General features: G+C 40.7%; 2 protein-coding genes across 2 annotated transcripts; one reads left to right on the top strand and one right to left on the bottom strand.

Moving 5' to 3' along the window:
* Positions 1-835: 835 nt before the first annotated feature.
* On the bottom strand, positions 836-8,087 carry LOC103977267 (translationally-controlled tumor protein homolog). The gene is made up of 5 exons (XM_009392732.3): positions 7,946-8,087; positions 2,075-2,148; positions 1,643-1,768; positions 1,396-1,553; positions 836-1,168 (listed from the first exon to the last, which is right to left on the bottom strand). The coding sequence occupies exons 1-5, from the start codon at positions 7,971-7,973 to the stop codon at positions 1,051-1,053; spliced, it is 504 nt and encodes a 167-aa protein (XP_009391007.2). The 5' UTR covers positions 7,974-8,087; the 3' UTR covers positions 836-1,050.
* Positions 8,088-10,453: 2,366 nt separating this feature from the next.
* On the top strand, positions 10,454-12,639 carry LOC135606706 (large ribosomal subunit protein eL22z-like). Its single transcript, XM_065097832.1, has 2 exons — positions 10,454-10,759; positions 12,321-12,639. Exons 1-2 carry the CDS (start codon positions 10,509-10,511, stop codon positions 12,463-12,465), a joined length of 396 nt encoding a protein of 131 aa, XP_064953904.1. The 5' UTR covers positions 10,454-10,508; the 3' UTR covers positions 12,466-12,639.
* The last annotated feature ends 426 nt before the right edge of the window (positions 12,640-13,065 follow it).

Raw genomic sequence — 13,065 nt, 5'->3', positions numbered from 1 at the left:
TTCAGCATACATGTTATCCCAATATGAAACCAGCATGTCTCTTTTGCAGCCAAGGCTGTGGTTCCTTTTTCTTTTGGGCAAAATTGCATATACATTGTGTATGTATGTATATCCCTCCAAAATAAATGATTTTTATTATTCTCTAAATAATATTAAGTCAAATTTGCCAGGCAAACATGCTCTTTCAAACTCCGAACTCGCTCTGAGAACGTATTAATATATGAGTTGGCAATCTATATCATGCATTCAAAGGATTAATGCAATCTTGGGACATATATGAGTTGGCAATTACCTCTAGTCGTCACTTGAAATTGTTGGAGGCTCTGTTAGAACGTAGGTACAGACAGTTTGGGTGATTATGCTTTGATCATATGCTATCGTTGGTTTCATGGCCTCGGGGTCGTCGGTATCTGGAAGTTGCGCTTAGCATCCCTTTGAACCATCTAGCAGATTCACACTCACTCTCAAGGGCATTATTTACTATACCCCTTTCTACTTGGCGTCTATCGCAGACTTAACACAGATTGTTATCTTATTAGCTCAAAGGGCATTTAGCATAATGATTATTATGGAGCGCTTTCCTGTTCCGAATCTATTCCAAATCCGACAAACTAACACTAAGACCAAATAAACCATTTGGTAGGATTAGCCATTCTGACCACTTTTTTTTTATCTACTCGTGCAAACACGTGGGTAAGGTCACCGGAAAGCAAGCATATTTAAGACCACACATTTTGACGTCTATGTATGCATGCATGTGGTGAACCTGCATCGTAACAGATACCCAAGTACTCTCATAAACACAAAGCCCAAGTACTCTCATAAACACCAGACGAAAGCAAATTATGTACTCAATTTAATTCAATCCTTCAATGTTCGATGGCCCCTCATAATAATTAATTAATATTTTCTTCTTATGAATCCAATCCTCAGATTAAATGTTACGTCAATTCCAAAATTGAATTTTACATGTTCTACTTAACATCACTTGGATAAAAGATAAATCAAATAAAAAAAACTGTGATATCCAAAGCACATGTACCATCGTCTTTAGCACTTGACCTCCTTCAATCCATAGGCAAAATACAAAAACGTCGGATCAGTGGCGCCATCCTTGTAATACGCAAACACCATGCTGCCATCGTCATGCATACTTTCACCAACAAAACTGCCAAAACATATTATTTGTCAGGAAAAAATTATGACATTATCTGAAAAGCATTAGAGTGAACAATGCTAAGATATAAGCCTAATAATAGTCACAATAAGGGTATCTAAGAAAAGATATATAAAAACTTCTTTTATTGCTTTTCTTGTCTGAAATGGAAAAAAAAAGGTAAAATTAATATATATATATATATATATATATAGGAAACAAACAAATTTAATCCTTACAACTGTAGATCTTTGAGCTTCGAAAGCAAGAACTTGGTAGCTCCTTCAATATGTTTCTTAAACAACTCTTGCTTCTCTTCATCAAGTTTAGGTGTCAGTAGCTTGATATAGCGCTTCACATAGGTCACAAATTGCTTCTTATCAAAGGATGGTTGTTCCTGTTGACATCAATCGTGAACACACTCATATTTTGTAAACTTCAAGTTAAAACTGAACAGATACCGCATGTCTAGAAAGGAGCACTAGCCTGAAGCCTAAATGTGTCGACTATGTCAACCACTTTAACAGCAGAATCATCGACTCCCTCATCTTCACCGCCTTCAGCAGAAGGGTTTGCTCCGATGTCTACATCGATAGCTCCTTTAACAACCCACTGCCAATCAGTCAATCATAATGAATTGAAAACGTGAGCAGCTGAGATAACAAATTTGTAGACTAGTGCGCACACAACTACTAGTTAGTTCTAAAATGACCCTAGAATAATTCATTTTGATGTCATGAAGTAGCACTAAAAAAAGCATCAGGAGGAAGGTGGTGTAACAAAAGCAGAGGACATGCATCAATAGCATACTAAAGCTAACATATAATGACAACCATAAGAAACAAGTCTAAATGTTCAAAATATAATATTCTATTAATGATAAAATTACACAACTTAGAAAGAAATGAAAATGCTAACCTTTCCTTGGACTTCCCACAACATCCCATTTTCAATTTCCTTACAATGAAATGAATCGGACAATAGCTCATCAGCTGGATATTAGAAAAAACAAATTTATCAATGAAACAACAGAAACAGCAGTAGTAACCGACTATTGGTGGGTGACAAAGTATCAGACATACATGGCATTGATCAATTATCTCAGAAGATTAAATGAGAACAAAACAAGTGCAGATCCAATTGTGACCAAACTTTAAGACATCATCAGAAACTCTAAAATCACAAGTCCATAAATAAATAAATGGTTTTCTCAAAAAAAAAAATTCAACCAAGTGGGAGTGACATTTAGCTACAGGCTTCGCGAAAAGAAACAAATTCCTAAGCAACAACTTGTACTTCCGTACAACTGATTACGGATAGTAGATAGTACCACAGGAAATGAACAAGGCCACAACTCGCCAAAATTTGTCTTTTTGTGGCATCTAATCTCTAATTAATAAAAAATGTAATACAAATGACCCAGACACGTAATTTATACCATATGTGGGCATGCAGACACCACATCATCACCCCGCCCAAATCATCACCACATCATTGCCAACTCAACACCCAATCTAACGTCACCCACTCAAACGTCAGTTTGACACATTTGGCCACACGATCTATCATGGACAAAATTCTAAACAGAATGTTCGATGTAATGCTTATGTGTATCCGTGTCTTTTGGTTTGTTCATGCTTTGCACAGCATGTAGAGGGACGGTCGAATGGTTAACTTCCCAATTTTGGTTGGGTTTGGTGATCGTTTTAGGCTTGTAAATAAAGGTTGTGTCATGTGGACACTTGTGAGAGATGTTTGATCTACAGTGGACCATTTTGGATCCTTTGTTGTGCGACCGTTCAGAGCTTGTAAAGACTTTGTAATTTGCATTGGCTATGAAGTGTTTTCTGAATTGTTTGCTTGTGGATCCCGAGTGAGACGCTTTCTCTAACCCGTTTTCTCTTTTGTAGGTCCTAAGGGACCATGGGAGGTTTCGGAGAGGCTAACCTTTACGAACGGACACGCAAAGGTGCCGCACGACTTAGGTAAAACCAGCTAAGTCCGTGACAGGTCGACACATTTCAATCGACACACAAGCACTATGGTCCAACACCCAAACATTTCAATTGAATCCCAAAAACCAAGTAATGCCCGACAACGACTCTATAAAACCATCTTATAGAATAACTCCCCACTAAATGTCGACAGTTACCAAAAACATCTATTAAAAGGTCAACACATTGGCTCAGTCAAATATCTGATTCTTCTCAATATAACACTAATGGCCTCGCATTTCTAACTTAAGCATCAGAACCTTTATCTAGCACATCCCCAACCTAGTTTTGCAAGATGTCTAGCCGAATCCACGTGCGATCCTAACAACGATCTTACGACTTAATCAATTTGATGCCTCCAAGACTTGTACAAATACGTTGGACAACCAAAGACTCCCTAAATAGTTTGGCTCTAGAACAATTGTAAATGTCATAAGAAAACTGAGTTGCTACACAATGGGAACATAGTTGAAGGCAATGCACCTCCAACCCGCAGCTCGATGTTCGATAAGAACTACATGAAAGGGACCAAAGGTTGATTTACTCTCGAATGTTTAGAAGCAACTACATGAAAGGGACCAAAATATCAAGGATTTGAGGTGAGAAATTAAATGAGGGAAGGAGGTCAAGAAGGTTAATTTTCACACATGATGCCCTTTCACCCGACAAATTCAAGAACATGTCCCCAAAGGTTCCTGACTCCCCAGTTTGGAAACCTTCCAAGGGCAACTCAAACCCAACCGAGCACATCGCGACATTCATAGCACAGATACTGCTATACTTGACGCCATGATGCATCAATCCTTCTTAACTCTTTAAGGGGATGTAGTGGAGTGGATTGGTACCCTAGTCTTCTTCTAACTTCAGTCAACCTCACCGAACGCAAAGTAATGAAACGGACAACAACCTCATTACTAGCAATTTGCCAAGACGAAGATGAGTTCTTATCTTGCTACCTTAGCAAGGTCGACAACAATGCAAGGCAGGATAGTGTCCTACCCCAACCCTTTGGTCCTTATTCAAGCATTCATCAAGAACCTTCACCTCTCCAACTTTTTTTGGTTAGTCACCATAGGGCCATCGACCACCTATCTGAAACTATTGTAGAGGGTGAACCATATCACCATTGAATCCCTTAATGTCAAAGAAAAGAAAGGCGAAAGGCAAAAAGCAACACAAGGAGAATCGACCCTCTCAGTCCTAAACTGATAAAACTTAGAGGGAAGGGTCCTCTCGAAAGGATCGAATATACCTAAGGAGAGATTATAATCTCAACACCTCTCAAACTGAGGTGTTATCATGGAGAAAGGATTACTCCGAGATCCTCAATCAATGAGGTCTTAAATTACCCAAGAGATAAAATGAAATCTTATTAGTTCAATTGAGACCATGGCCAAAGACAACTTTGACCTCAATGCTCAAAGCAAGAGATCGTCCTCCTTGAGTAGTTTAACACCCGAGGAGGAACTGCTCAAGCGTGGCCACCTCGAACGATATCTTACAGAGGAAGGTCGTCCTCCAACCCGACAGTCTGATCAAGCAGGGCATTGATATGATCAGGCCAACTTTGAGAGGCACTAGCTCAACCGCCTAAAAGTCCTATGCTAGAAGCACATCTACCAAAATACAAGCTAAATATGGATCAAAAAATCATATTCAAAGAAGAAGAGATTATGCGTTTGAACCATTCTCTACAATGACATATATTAGAAGAACGAGCAAAGCAACAATAACCTATCACCATATCCTCCGCTTTGATCGAATTCACCCCTCATCATGTTGGATTAATATGTAACCTTCGGGTCAAGCTCTTGCTCGAATATAAAATAAAAATTCCTGGTGCTAGATGTGGATGTCTTTTTTTGGCTTACAACTCCATCGTGGGCAAACCCACACTAAACCGACATTGTTGTGGTATCAATATACTACATGACCCTGATGCTGCCAACTAGTGGTGGAGTTAGGGTACTCGAAAGCAATCCGTAAGAGTCGAGGCAATGTTAAGCTATCTATCACTTAAAAGGGTCACCCTATCAGTCTCACAACTTGGACCCTAAAAGCATCAACACAATGATCTCTGCATCCGGAGGCAGGAGAACCTTTAACTAACGTTTCTCTCAACATAGCTCGCTCGGACTGAAGCAAAAAAGAGATGTCTAGTGCTCAGCAACATCCTTCAGCACAATACAAAAATGTTCACTTGGCTGTCGAGTGATTGACCTCAGCAAGATTCACTAGAAGTCTCTACTTTAAGCGTTGAGGCAAGTTGGACGGATGATATCATCAAATGACCTGATGATAATTAGTTATGGAGCTTGTCCCAATCAATGGCCTTCAGCTATAAAAGTCTTCTATGATAAAATACCATTACTTTTATCAAAATCACACCCATCTAAGCAACAAATTTATAGTGATTAGAAACCCTTCATATTCTTTCTCTTGTGTTCATGATCCACACATGTGAAAGGAACAAGCCATTCAAATTTCAGGTAAACAGTGGCTTCATCATTGAACTGAGACCAGCGGAATCAAGTTGGAATCACTATTTCATGTTTATATGTTTACATCAAGTCAAGCAACAAAATCAGATTTTAGAATGGAGAACACTGGTTGTTTAAAAAAAAAGAGTAAACTGGTTTGAAAAATAAATAGGATTAATTTTTGTCACTAGTAAACATTTGACAGTTGTCAATTGGAAACACACCTAGGACAAATTCAGATCCCTCGATTGAGGATTTAAGTCAACCAATAGTAGGAAAACTATATTTGATTATTTTGAGAATTTATTAGCGAATCTCCAACTCCCAATACTCAAAATCCTCAAGCCAAGCACAATGATTTTACAACTGATTTCTGATCTCATGAAGTCAAGATCCAAAACCAATCCAAGATGGAGAGGAAGATACTTCCTGGGTCCAACATGATAATATCCTCACCTTCTCCCAAATATGTGATAATTGAAGAAAGTCATGACAGAGATCAATAGTACCAAAAAGCACAATCCAATCCACAATGACAATGCTTAGAGATTGAACCCAAATATAATTTAACATTACAGAAAATACTTATCATCTGTCTTTCCTGTCTGCTGGAGCACTAACAGACATAAATTGTTGTTCTTATATAGAAAGAACATACATGTGATCAAACACATTGGTAACAGCATGTGCTCCAAAGAATCTCCCACCCAACTCATTCAAGTGTTCTCCGGGAACCTCTACAATAGATGGAACATATTTAACTACAGCAATAAGTGATAGTCACAATGGTGAAAAGAAGAGGTTATCTGGAAATATTCTGAAGTCCAAGACCAGTATCAACAGAATTCTAATTTTGATAAATCAGAATCATTTTCTAAACCATGACACAAACCATTTTCCCATCCACACTCAAAAACAACTTCAGTGCTCCATAAGTTGATCAAACAATAATTATGGCCAAAGCCCGATCTCCTTTGGGTCTAATTGAAGAAATGTGTACCAGCCTTACGTGATCAAAGATCTGCAGTGCTCAGATCACAATGCAACCACAGACAGATAAAAGAAATAGAAAATAATTTACAAAAAAATATATCACAAGAAAATAAGCAAAACAAACCAAAACATGCACATCGACTCTGGATACAGATTCTCAAAGAATTCAAACAAAGACATCTATTTCCTACCATATACCATGTACATCAACAGCTTGATCTTGAAGATAATTCACCACAATCAACACTTGCAAAAACAAAATTTTGTAAATATACTAACACAAAAGGTCTAGCATGATGATATCCTCCCTTTTTTCCAAAAAAAAAATGTTGTAATAGAAGAAAGGCATGACAAAAATTGAAGTACCAAAAAGCACATATGAGCATATCGATGACATGGCTTAGAGATTCAACCCAAGAAAGAATTATCATGACAGCCAATGCTTACAATTATATGTTTGCTGGAGCATTAACAGACATTAATTCGAGTCCTCATAGCTAACTGCATGTGCACAAACACATGGGTAATAAAATAAGGTTCAAGCAACCTCCCAACTTGTTCCAGTGTTTCACAGGAGCCTCTATAATAGATGGAAAATACATAACCGACAGCAATAAGGGATAAGTTTCAATGAGCGAATAGTAAAAGGTTCTCTGGATATATTTTGTAGTCCGAGATCAGTATCCACAGAATTCTAATTTTGATATATCGGAATCACTTTGTAACTCATGACACAAACTATTCTCCCATCCACTTAAGAACTTCATAAGTTGATCATTATGGACAAGGCGAGCTCTCCTTTGGGGTCTAATGGAAGAAGTGTGTACCACTGACTCATGCGATCAAAGATCCTCAGTGCGTGGATCACAACAATTATCTAAAGTTAAATCCAAAATGCAACCACAAAAAGAAAAAAAAAATAGAAAAACGATTACATAAAAGTGTACAACACAAGAAAATGAGCAAAACTAACCAAAAGATGCATACCGAGTCTGAATACAGATTCTGAAAGAATTCAAACAAAGAAGTCTATTTCCTGCCATATACCACATACATTAACGGCCTAATCTTGAAGATAATTCACCCCAATAAGCATTTACATGAACAAAATTGCATAAAAATGACACAGAAGATGCGGCAATCAAGCTTCCCAACGCCAATTAATTAAAATCAGAACAAAGTAAAAAAGGGAAGAAGACCAATTTCATACGACAACTTAATTTATTGTACTATGATTTCCAAGATGCAAAAATTCCGTTAAATCTCCGGATTGAATTTCATACGACAAAATGCTTACGATCGAAGACATCCTTACGCATTACCTGTCAGCAGATCCTGGTAGACCAACATCCTTCCGCCTATAAATAAGATCACGCTAACCCTAGCGTCTCGAAAAGAGGGCGGCGAGAGGAGGAGGAGAAGGGAGGCCGAAGCCGTCCGGGAGAAAGGCTACTTATAGCCGAGGAATTGGGCGACTTCGACGGTGCGGTGTTAGATCCGAATTCGACAAAGATCCGCTTTTGAAGCGCCCGATCCGAAACGAGGAACGACTCGGCATGCTTGTTCCGGATGGGTATCGGATTCCCACAGCGAATCCGACAGCGGTATGTCTGTCTCCGGAGAAACTGCAATTCCTTATTATTGTGCTTGCTATTTATTAATTTTGCTTTGCTTATATTTCACATTACCAAAATGTTCTCTAACTCCTACAAAACTACAACATTGCTTTGCCTTAATGTGTATCTTTACTTCATTCATCTCATGCTTATTTTTAAAGTTTTTTTTTAATATTTTTTAGTTATTTTTTTAATCATAAAATAACTAAATATAATAATCATATAGATAATTCATCTACATACCTCATCTTTCTGAGTCATTAAAGCATAATTCCATAGTTGTTCCCAGTGATTTAAAAAGCGCTAGGCATCAAAAGGCGCCGAGGTCCAAAAACGCCCGAGGCACTAGGCGCTCGCCCGAGTGAAGCGAGGCGCTAAAATATAAAAAATATAAAATATAATTAATAAATATAATTATTTAAAATTTAAATAAAAATATAAAAATATATAATATAATTAATAAATATAATCACATTAACAGTATAAACCTGCTGACGGAGAAACGAGGAAGCAGCGGCGGCGAGCGGTGGCAGCAACAGCGGCGAGCGACGGCAGTGGCAGCAGCGGCAGCGGCAGCGGGAAAGGGAGCGGAAGGCGCGAGCAGCGGGAGGCCTCGAGGGAGGTGCGAGCAGCGGGAAGGCTCGCGGGAGGCGCGAGCAGCGAGAGGGCTCGCGGGAGGCGCGAGCAGCGACAGCGGCAGCGAGCGACGAGATCGCGATCGGGATCGGGATCGGGATCGAGAGCGGCAGCGGCAACAGGTTAGTGTTGGGTTAGGGTTAGGGTTAGGGTTGGGGTTATATCGGTTTAGTTGGTTCGATTGAACCAACTAACAACCGAACCAGGACCGAACCAGACCTAAAATTCTGGTTCGGTCGCCTTGGTTTACCCAGGCGCTCGCCCGAAGCGCCCAGAGCCTGGGCTCGGGCGAGCGCCCAGGCGGCGCCTGTTTGAAGCGCGCCGCCTGGGACATTAGCGACTCGGGCCTCTCCTCGCCTCGCCCGAGCGCCCGAGCGCCTTTTGCAATCACTGGTTGTTCCCAGTGATTTAAAAAGCGCTAGGCGCCAAGGTCCAAAAACGCCCGAGGCGCTAGGCGCTCGCCCAAGCGCTCGCCCGAGCGAAGCGAGGCGCTAAAATATAAAAATATAAAATATAATTAATAAATATAATTATTTAATAATTTAAATATAAAAATATAAAAATATATAATATAATTAATAAATATAATCACATTAACAGTATAAACCTGTTGACGGAGAAACGAGGAAGCAGCGGCGACGAGCGGTGGCAGTAGCAGCGGCGAGCGGCGGCAGCGGTAAAGGGAGCGGAAGGCGCGAGCAGCGGGAGGCCTCGAGGGAGGTGCGAGCAGCGGGAAGGCTCGCGGGAGGGCTCGCAGGAGGCGAGAGGGCTCGCAGGAGGCGAGAGGGCTCGCGGGAGGCGCGAGCAGCGGGAGGGCTCGCGGGAGGCGTGAGCAGCGGGAAGGCTCGCGGGAGGGCTCGCAGGAGGCGCGAGCAGCGAGAGGGCTCGCGGGAGGCGCGAGCAGCGACAGCGGTGAGCAGCGGCAGTGGGAGCAGCGGCAGCGAGCGACGAGATCGCGATCGGGATCGGGATCGGGATCGGGATCGAGAGCGGTAGCGGCAACAGGTTAGTGTTGGGTTAGGGTTAGGGTTAGGGTTGGGGTTATATCGGTTTAGTTGGTTCGATTGAACCAACTAACAACCGAACCAGACCTAAAATTCTGGTTCGGTCGCCTTGGTTTACCCAGGCGCTCGCCCGAAGCGCCCAGGCGGCGCCTGTTTGAAGCGCGCCGCCTGGGACATTAGCGAGGCGCTCGGGCCTCTCCTCGCCTTGCCCGAGCGCCTAGGCGAGCGCCCGAGCGCCTTTTGCAATCACTAACTTGTTCCTTTGTCTCAAAAGATAAATATTTGATCTTCTCAAATGATGCTAAGATTTTATATATTAAATCATAATTAAAAATTTTATAAAGAAATTGTAATCCATTTTTTAACTAATAATATCCAAAAAATCTGATGAACTTATAACTATTTTTTAAATTTCAATCATAAAATGCTTCGTAGGGTACCCTCTAACATAAATAGGGTACCAACATAATTGCAAGCGTAGCCCATTAAGTTTGTTTCCACCGCGGGACATCTTAACAGGCCAGGGCTACGAGCCGCGTGTCCCTCACATAAATAGGGACCTAATGTGAGATCGGCCGCTCCGAAACCCTAACGTCAAGAGGAGCGGCGGCTTTGCTTCGACAGAGAGGATGAGTCGTCGGGGCAGCGGAGGGACGGCGGCGGCTACCGCGAAGGGCGGGAAGAAGAAAGGTTCGACCTTTGTCATCGACTGCGCGAAGCCGGTGGAGGACAAGATCATGGACATCGCCTCGCTGGAGAAGTTTCTCCAAGAGCGGATTAAGGTGGCCGGCGGCAAGGCCGGCGCCCTCGGCGACGCCGTCACCGTCACCCGAGACAAGAGCAAGATCACCGTCACCTCCGAGGGTCCTTTCTCCAAGAGGTAATCCCGGTGTCTCATCTCCGTCGGATCGCTTGGATTCCCTTTGCTTTGCCCTTGTTGGTTTTCTAGATCAAGGATTATGGTACTTCCCTGATGGTTTGATCGGCTTAGAGAAGTACCGTAAGGAGCGCCAAAGTGAGAAACTGCTTTTCAACAGTTGGTGGTGAACCACTTCTCACAAGTTTGATGTTTTCTGTTGGGTGCGAATTTTATGTGGTGTTGGTCATTTAACAGGGCATTTTTGTTAAGAAAGCTCGTCTCTTGGATTGAAACGATGCTTAAAAAAAGATAATAGTCTCAGATTAAGGTCTAGCAATTTTTTTCTTGTTTATTAAGATCAATGGGGGCTAAAAAATTCTTCCCAGCTCTCAGAGAAGTTGAATTAAATTTGGCAGCTGTAACCTGCCATTTCATTTTTGTGGCGGGGAAATTTGAGACTGATGATACAAGAGTAATTCATAATGATACAATGCATTTATCTATTTGTATATATTAAATATGATACAAGAGTCATTTACAATGATGACCAACACATAGGTAAATGCTACCCATATGTTGAATGTGTTTACGTTCTTATTCTCCTTTTTTTTTTTTTTTGCTTTTAGGTTTATCTGAATGTTGCTTTGTTTCCATTCCAAGAGCTGTGATTTTTGTTTCAAATAAAAGGCTTATTGATTCTTTTGTTGTCCATAATATCTTTAATTACAATTAGCAATGGTAAATATGTTCTGTGAAGTGATAAGACTGTCATCTTGCTATATGAAAATTGAAATTATTATCTTGATGATTTGCAGCAACTTGTGGTATGTGCCAATCGGTTATATGTGTATTCATCTAGTTTTGATGACATGCCTTCATGTTTACTATGGTGGTAATTAACATGACTTGTTGAATTCTTCAAGCTGAAAGAAAATTGATTAATGGCCTTAATGAACTCAATTTGATACTACCTCAACAGCAGAACTTTAACTAGCGAACTGTTTCTAAGAAGCAACTGCCTAACATCTGAGAACTATTAAGAATTTTCTTATTCATTCTGCTTTAACATCCGCTAACATGACTAACGGTATTGGGTAGAGGAGAAACCTTTTTCTCGAGGCAACCATCTACCTGTCTTAGCCCCAATCGGGTTCGGGTCTGAACTCAGAATACAAACTTGAACCTTTTATGTTAGACATCCCAGATTGGTTCCATTTCGAAGTCTTTATTTTTGGTTCTCAGATGACTTTCAGTAATTTGCTGACTGAAATGAATTTCTTCATTTGTATTCAGTGTCGAAGAATCTGAGATGTCATCGCAAGATGTCCAGCCTTTTTGAATCTCTCTGAATGTTCGATTTTGTGACCCTATCATGCTGGTAGAGGTTGATACCTTTGTTGCGACTGTTTCTTTTGCATCTATTTTACTGCAATATGTTGCCGCTACTGATGTTGGGGCACATTTGTAACTAATAATCTTGGTTTGGTAGTCTGGTAACTATGGCCCATTGCGTATGGCAGTGTACAATTATCTGTTATTCTTTTCTACAAGATCATTTGGCTTACATTCTATATTTTAACAGGTACTTGAAGTACCTGACAAAGAAGTATCTGAAGAAACATAATGTACGGGATTGGCTTCGAGTCATTGCTTCTAACAAAGACCGCAGCATCTATGAGCTGCGGTACTTCAACATTGCAGAGAACGAGGGTGAAGAGGAAGATTGACTGATGTATCTTGCTTAGTGGGTTAATTTTCAAAATTCAGAAGGTTCATTTTGTTTCTCATTTATGTCCAAACTCTTATCTATACATTTTTGACTTCAGAGGACTGCATTTCTAGTGTCTGTTTAATGGTAATTCGGTTAAAAGTTGCGAGTTGCACATTTCTCGCAATGCCAATCTGATGATGGCTCTTCTGCGATAGACCTTTTGGTGTGTTAGCTCAATCATCTTGGTGTCTATGTTATCGAAGCAAGTTTAACAGCCGAAGAATGGCATACCATTATGAAATGTTATGTAGATGCCTTGGCGTGATGTGTTATGCAGCTGCTGACTTGGGCACACCCATGTAGATGCAGGTGTCTATGTTTTGATTCAACAATTTTTTGTGCTATCTAACTAGGGCACACCCATTAGCTGTTACCAGCGATTGGGTTACACGATCTCTAAAATTTTCTCGGAACTTAACTGTTGATAGGAAAATGAGACATCAAGAATATATGTGTTGGGAGGTTTGTGGTTTCGTGACATTTGTTTGACCTTTGTAGGTCGGCATACAAAGTAGATCGTAGTATAAAAGAGAGGATAACTCCAGACGATTGACTT

The sequence above is a fragment of the Musa acuminata genome, chromosome BXJ2-3, assembly GCF_036884655.1.
Source record: "Musa acuminata AAA Group cultivar baxijiao chromosome BXJ2-3, Cavendish_Baxijiao_AAA, whole genome shotgun sequence".
NCBI lineage: Eukaryota > Viridiplantae > Streptophyta > Magnoliopsida > Zingiberales > Musaceae > Musa > Musa acuminata.
This window is presented reverse-complemented; position numbering and strand designations above follow the sequence as displayed.

Coding starts and splice junctions, on each gene's coding strand:
- LOC135606706 (XM_065097832.1), top strand. CDS start 10,509: ATGAGTCGTCGGGGCAGCGGAGGGACGGCGGCGGCTACCGCGAAGGGC. Junction 10,760..12,320: donor GAGGGTCCTTTCTCCAAGAG/GTAATCCCGGTG, acceptor ATATTTTAACAG/GTACTTGAAGTACCTGACAA.
- LOC103977267 (XM_009392732.3), bottom strand. CDS start 7,973: ATGTTGGTCTACCAGGATCTGCTGACAG. Junction 2,149..7,945: donor CTACCAGGATCTGCTGACAG/GTAATGCGTAAG, acceptor TCTAATATCCAG/CTGATGAGCTATTGTCCGAT. Junction 1,554..1,642: donor TCGACACATTTAGGCTTCAG/GCTAGTGCTCCT, acceptor TGATGTCAACAG/GAACAACCATCCTTTGATAA.